General features: G+C 49.4%; 1 protein-coding gene across 4 annotated transcripts in view; it reads right to left on the bottom strand.

The window, feature by feature from the left end:
- Window positions 1-7,500, bottom strand: part of LOC129831672 (neuronal-specific septin-3-like) — a 201,696-nt gene that overhangs the window by 49,981 nt on the left and 144,215 nt on the right. For all 4 annotated transcript variants that reach the window (XM_055895037.1, XM_055895061.1, XM_055895045.1 and 1 more), the window contains one exon: window positions 6,328-6,693. In XM_055895037.1, the coding sequence (XP_055751012.1) occupies window positions 6,328-6,693 (366 nt within the window). The remainder of the gene's footprint in view (window positions 1-6,327; window positions 6,694-7,500) is intronic.

The following is a 7,500-nucleotide window of genomic DNA, read 5'->3' as shown; positions in this document are numbered from 1 at the left end:
ACGGCTAGTCGAACCGAAGCATGCTGACGGCTAGTAGAACAGAAGCATGCTGACGGCTAGTCGAACCGAAGCATGCTGACGGCTAGCCGAACCGAAGCATGCTGACGGCTAATCGAACAGAAGCATGCTGACGGCTAATCGAACAGAAGCATGCTGACGGCTAATCGAACCGAAGCATGCTGACGGCTAGCTGAACCGAAGCATGCTGACGGCTAGCCGAACAGAAGCATGCTGACGGCTAGTCGAACCGAAGCATGCTGACGGCTAGTAGAACAGAAGCATGCTGACGGCTAGTAGAACAGAAGCATGCTGACGGCTAATCGAACAGAAGCATGCTGACGGCTAGTCGAACAGAAGCATGCTGACGGCTAATCGAACAGAAGCATGCTGACGGCTAATCGAACAGAAACATGCTGACGGCTAATTGAACAGAAACATGCTGACGGCTAGTCAAACAGAAGCATGCTGACGGCTAATCGAACAGAAACATGCTGACGGCTAATCGAACCGAAGCATGCTGACGGCTAATCGAACAGAAACATGCTGACGGCTAATCGAACCGAAGCATGCTGATGGCTAATCGAACAGAAGCATGCTGACGGCTAATCGAACAGAAGCATGCTGACGGCTAATCGAACCGAAGCATGCTGACGGCTAGTCAAACAGAAGCATGCTGACGGCTAATCGAACAGAAGCATGCTGATGGCTAATCGAACAGAAGCATGCTGATGGCTAATCGAACAGAAGCATGCTGACGGCTAATCGAACAGAAGCATGCTGACGGCTAGCTGAACCGAAGCATGCTGACGGCTAGTCGAACAGAAGCATGCTGACGGCTAGTCGAACAGAAGCATGCTGACGGCTAGTCGAACAGAAGCATGCTGACGGCTAGCTGAACCGAAGCATGCTGACGGCTAGTCGAACAGAAGCATGCTGACGGCTAGTCGAACAGAAGCATGCTGAAGGCTAGTCGAACCGAAGCATGCTGACGGCTAGTCGAACAGAAGCATGCTGGCGGCTTGTCGAACAGAAGCATGCTGGCGGCTAGTCGAACAGAAGCATGCTGGCGGCTAGTCAAACCGAAGCATGCTGACGGCTAGTCGAACCGAAGCATGCTGACGGCTAGTCGAACCGAAGCATGCTGGCGGCTAGTAGAACAGAAGCATGCTGACGGCTAGTCGAACAGAAGCATGCTGACGGCTAGTAGAACTGAAGCATGCTGACGGCTAGTAGAACTGAAGCATGCTGACGGCTAGCCGAACCGAAGCATGCTGACGGCTAATCGAACCGAAGCATGCTGACGGCTAGTAGAACAGAAGCATGCTGACGGCTAGTCGAACCGAAGCATGCTGACGGCTAGTAGAACAGAAGCATGCTGGCGGCTAGTCAAACCGAAGCATGCTGACGGCTAGTCGAACCGAAGCATGCTGACGGCTAATCTAACCGAAGCATGCTGACGGCTAATCGAACCGAAGCATGCTGACGGCTAGTTGAACAGAAGCATGCTGGCGGCTAGTTGAACCGAAGCATCATGACGGCTGGTCGAACCGAAGCATGCTGGCGGCTAGCTGAACCGAAGCATCATTACGGCTGGTCGAACCGAAGCATGCTGACGGCTAGTCAAACCGAAGCATGCTGCCGGCTAGTTGAACAGAAGCATGCTGGTGGCTAGTCAAACCGAAGCATGCTGCCGGCTAGTCGAACAGAAGCATGCTGACGGCTAGTCAAACCGAAGCATGCTGACGGCTAGTAGAACAGAAGCATGCTGACGGCTAGTCGAACCGAAGCATGCTGACGGCTAGTAGAACAGAAGCATGCTGGCGGCTAGTCAAACCGAAGCATGCTGACGGCTAATCGAACCGAAGCATGCTGACGGCTAGTCAAACAGAAGCATGCTGACGGCTAATCGAACAGAAGCATGCTGATGGCTAATCGAACAGAAGCATGCTGATGGCTAATCGAACAGAAGCATGCTGACGGCTAATCGAACAGAAGCATGCTGACGGCTAGCTGAACCGAAGCATGCTGACGGCTAGTCGAACAGAAGCATGCTGACGGCTAGTCGAACAGAAGCATGCTGACGGCTAGTCGAACAGAAGCATGCTGACGGCTAGCTGAACCGAAGCATGCTGACGGCTAGTCGAACAGAAGCATGCTGACGGCTAGTCGAACAGAAGCATGCTGAAGGCTAGTCGAACCGAAGCATGCTGACGGCTAGTCGAACAGAAGCATGCTGGCGGCTTGTCGAACAGAAGCATGCTGGCGGCTAGTCGAACAGAAGCATGCTGGCGGCTAGTCAAACCGAAGCATGCTGACGGCTAGTCGAACCGAAGCATGCTGACGGCTAGTCGAACCGAAGCATGCTGGCGGCTAGTAGAACAGAAGCATGCTGACGGCTAGTCGAACAGAAGCATGCTGACGGCTAGTAGAACTGAAGCATGCTGACGGCTAGTAGAACTGAAGCATGCTGACGGCTAGCCGAACCGAAGCATGCTGACGGCTAATCGAACCGAAGCATGCTGACGGCTAGTAGAACAGAAGCATGCTGACGGCTAGTCGAACCGAAGCATGCTGACGGCTAGTAGAACAGAAGCATGCTGGCGGCTAGTCAAACCGAAGCATGCTGACGGCTAGTCGAACCGAAGCATGCTGACGGCTAATCTAACCGAAGCATGCTGACGGCTAATCGAACCGAAGCATGCTGACGGCTAGTTGAACAGAAGCATGCTGGCGGCTAGTTGAACCGAAGCATCATGACGGCTGGTCGAACCGAAGCATGCTGGCGGCTAGCTGAACCGAAGCATCATTACGGCTGGTCGAACCGAAGCATGCTGACGGCTAGTCAAACCGAAGCATGCTGCCGGCTAGTTGAACAGAAGCATGCTGGTGGGTAGTCAAACCGAAGCATGCTGCCGGCTAGTCGAACAGAAGCATGCTGACGGCTAGTCAAACCGAAGCATGCTGACGGCTAGTAGAACAGAAGCATGCTGACGGCTAGTCGAACCGAAGCATGCTGACGGCTAGTAGAACAGAAGCATGCTGGCGGCTAGTCAAACCGAAGCATGCTGACGGCTAGTAGAACAGAAGCATGCTGATGGCTAATCGAACCGAAGCATGCTGACGGCTAGTTGAACAGAAGCATGCTGGCGGCTAGTCAAACCGAAGCATGCTGCCGGCTAGTTGAACAGAAGCATGCTGGTGGCTAGTCAAACCGAAGCATGCTGCCGGCTAGTCGAACAGAAGCATGCTGACGGCTAGTCAAACCGAAGCATGCTGACGGCTAGTAGAACAGAAGCATGCTGACGGCTAATCGAACCGAAGCATGCTGACGGCTAGTAGAACAGAAGCATGCTGACGGCTAGCCGAACCGAAGCATGCTGACGGCTAGTAGAACAGAGGCATGCTGACGGCTAGTAGAACAGAAGCATGCTGACGGCTAGTAGAACAGAAGCATGCTGACGGCTAGTCGAACAGAAGCATGCTGACGGCTAGCCGAACCGAAGCATGCTGACGGCTAGCTGAACCGAAGCATGCTGACGGCTAGTCGAACAGAAGCATGCTGACGGCTAGTCGAACCGAAGCATGCTGACGGCTAGTAGAACAGAAGCATGCTGACGGCTAGTCGAACCGAAGCATGCTGACGGCTAGCCGAACCGAAGCATGCTGACGGCTAATCGAACAGAAGCATGCTGACGGCTAATCGAACAGAAGCATGCTGACGGCTAATCGAACCGAAGCATGCTGACGGCTAGCTGAACCGAAGCATGCTGACGGCTAGCCGAACAGAAGCATGCTGACGGCTAGTCGAACCGAAGCATGCTGACGGCTAGTAGAACAGAAGCATGCTGACGGCTAGTAGAACAGAAGCATGCTGACGGCTAATCGAACAGAAGCATGCTGACGGCTAGTCGAACCGAAGCATGCTGACGGCTAGTCGAACCGAAGCATGCTGACGGCTAATCGAACCGAAGCATGCTGACGGCTAGTCGAACCGAAGCATGCTGACGGCTAGTCGAACCGAAGCATGCTGACGGCTAATCGAACCGAAGCATGCTGACGGCTAGTCGAACCGAAGCATGCTGACGGCTAATCGAACCGAAGCATGCTGACGGCTAATCGAACCGAAGCATGCTGACGGCTAGTCGAACCGAAGCATGCTGGCGGCTAGCTGAACCGAAGCATCCTGACGGCTGGTCGAACCGAAGCATGCTGGCGGCTAGTCGAACCGAAGCAGGCTGGCGGCTAGCTGAACCGAAGCATACTGACGGCTAGCTGAACCGAAGCATGCTGACGGCTAGCCGAACCGAAGCATACATTTATGATATGTATGAAAAAAATAACTTATGAATGCCTCATGAACTGTCTCACCCCATCAGAAACCAAAATATAAGCTTGTTTTATGCCATTGTTTGTATATAAAAAAGTTAATGTAGACATTAGCCTAAAAAATATGTTTTACTATATTTTTGATATCACGGATGGTCAGTCCATCCATTGCTCTGTCTATGCATTTGAGTGGTTGCATTTCTCCAGCCCCATCCCTCAGATTTTTACTGAAACCGGGGTGGGGAATAGGCTTTGTTATTGTTTTATACTGCTGACTGTAGCTTCAATCTGGCACTAAACACCAGTTCCTCTAACAGCTAGTGTTTACAAATACAATATTCTGTTCACAGCTCATCCTGGTCACTAGAACTACCATTTGATTGGTTGTAAAGGTCCTGAGGACGTCGATACATGTCCTCCTCACCGTTCACTGGGCGTGACCTCATGATGCTCTGAGGTGAAGCGTCCTCAGACCACACAGACCACTGTGCCATGGCAGTTCACAACACTGTACCAAGCCAGGGAGAGAACCAGATGATACTTCATAAAAACAACACATTGTCTTTCATTATTCTGTTTTAAGCCCCAAACCATCACCCTAACCTTAACCACTAGGAATGAATACCTAACCTTAACCACTAGGAATGAATAGCTAACCTTAACCACTAGGAATGAATACCTAACCTTAACCACTAGGAATGAATAGCTAACCTTAACCACTAGGAATGAATACCTAACCTTAACCACTAGGAATGAATACCTAACCTTAATCACTAAGAATGAATACCTAACCTTAACCACTAGGAATGAATAGCTAACCTTAACTACTAGGAATGAATACCTAACCTTAACCAATAGGAATGAATACCTAACCTTAACCACTAGGAATGAATAGCTAACCTTAACCACTAGGAATGAATACCTAACCTTAACCACTAGGAATGAATACCTAACCTTAACCACTAGGAATTAATACCTAACCTTAACCACTAGGAATGAATACCTAACCTTAACCACTAGGAATGAATACCTAACCTTAACCACTAGGAAGGAATACCTAACCTTAACCACTAGGAATGAATACCTAACCTTAACCACTAGGAATGAATACCTAACCTTAACCACTAGGAATGAATACCTAACCTTAACCACTAGGAATGAATACCTAACCTTAACCACTAGGAATGAATACCTAACCTTAACCACTAGGAATGAATACCTAACCTTAACCACTAGGAATGAATACCTAACCTTAACCACTAGGAATGAATACCTAACCTTAACCACTAGGAATGAATACCTAACCTTAACCCTTTGAGTTGTTTCTGTTTTAACCTGTAACTACGTGGAATGACCCCTGTAACTATTTGGAATGAACCCTGTAACTATGTGGAATGAACCCTGTAACTACGTGGAATGAACCCTGTAACTACGTGGAATAAACCCTGTAACTACATGGAATGAACCCTGTATCTACGTGGAATGAACCCTGTAACTACGTGGAATGAACCCTGTAACTACGTGGAATGAACCCTGTAACTACGTGGAATGAACCCTGTAACTACGTGGAATGAACCATGTAACTACGTGGAATGAACCCTGTAACTACGTGGAATGAACCCTGTAACTACATGGAATGAACCCTGTAACTACGTGGAATGAAACCTGTAACTACGTGGAATGAACCCTGTAACTACATGGAATGAACCATGTAACTACGTGGAATGAACCCTGTAACTACGTGGAATTAATGCATCAATTTTAGACGTCCATATTATGTTGAATTTCGAAAGTGAAACTTTGAGAAACTGAGAGATCAGGTTGCACAGCGAGCTGACTGGACTGAACTGTATGAGGACATCAATGTGTGTGTGTGTGTGTGTGCGTGTGTGTGCGTGCGTGCGTGCGTGTTTGTCTGTGTGTGTGTGTGTGTGTGTGTTTGTCTGTATGTGCGTGAGTGTTTGTCTGTGTGTGTGCGTGTGCGTGTGTTTGTCGACTCACCCACTACCATGATGTTGAACTCGAAGCCAGCCTTCATGGTCTTGCGTCTCATCTGGTCCAGAACAGCCTCGATGCCCACATAGCCGAAGAGGTCATGACCTTTAATGGTTCCCTGGAGACCATGGCTCTCTGTAGGGCAAGGGGTCACAACCTCTACCTCTATCTCTCTCTCTACGTTGACTTCTCCCTCCATCTCTCTCTCCTCTGTCCCTTTATTCTGCGCTGTGCTGTCCTCTGTCTTCTCCTGCGCTACTCTCTCCTCCACAGCTTTCTCTGCTGCTGCTTTGTCTTCTACTGCTTTCACTTCCTCCATCCCTCTGTCCTCCATCGAGGCGGGTATCTCCTGCTCCAGCACCTTAGTTGTGTCTGAGAGAGAGAGAGAGAGAGAGAGATGGTTATATGGTTATTTTGACACTTAGTTATTGTTGTTACTGTTGTCCCGTTGACCATTTTGATTCTCATTTTTATATTGTAAATAAGCTTTGGCAATATGTACATTGTTACGTCATGCCAATAAAGCAAATTGAATTGAATTGAATTGAAAATTGAGAGAGAGAGAGAGAGAGAGAGAGAGAGAGAGAGAGAGAGAGAGAGAGAGAGAGAGAGAGAGAGAGAGAGAGAGAGAGAGAGAGAGAGAGAGAGAGAGGGAGCGAAAGAGAGAGCGAAAGAGAGCGAGAGAGAGAGCGAGAGAGAGAGCGAGAGAGATAGAGCGAGAGAGAGAGAGAGAGAGAGAGAGAGAGAGAGAGAGAGAGAGAGAGAGAGAGAGAGAGAGAGAGAGAGAGAGAGAGAGAGAGAGCGAAAGAGAGAGCGAAAGAGAGAGCGAAAGAGAGAGCGAAAGAGAGAGCGAGAGAGAGAGCGAGAGAGAGAGCGAGAGAGAGAGAGAGAGAGAGAGAGAGAGAGAGAGAGAGAGAGAGAGAGAGAGAGGGGGAATGGTTAGTGACTGGATGAACGGCTGAAAGACAGAGGGAGGAGACACACACCCAAAGACATGTGTGGACACACAACATCATTTTATCACAGCATTCTTTGATATCATACATGCCAATCAGTCTTTAGAGAGAGAGAGAGAGAGAGTGTGTGTATGTGTGTGTGTGTGTGTGTGTGTGTGTGTGTGTGTGTGTGTGTGTGTGTGTGTGTGTGTGTGTGTGTGTGTGTGTGTGTGTGTGTGTGTGT

Source organism: Salvelinus fontinalis, chromosome 2, assembly GCF_029448725.1.
Source record: "Salvelinus fontinalis isolate EN_2023a chromosome 2, ASM2944872v1, whole genome shotgun sequence".
Taxonomy (NCBI): domain Eukaryota; kingdom Metazoa; phylum Chordata; class Actinopteri; order Salmoniformes; family Salmonidae; genus Salvelinus; species Salvelinus fontinalis.
The sequence above is the reverse complement of the archived record's forward strand: the minus strand, read 5'-3'. Positions and strand labels throughout refer to the sequence as shown.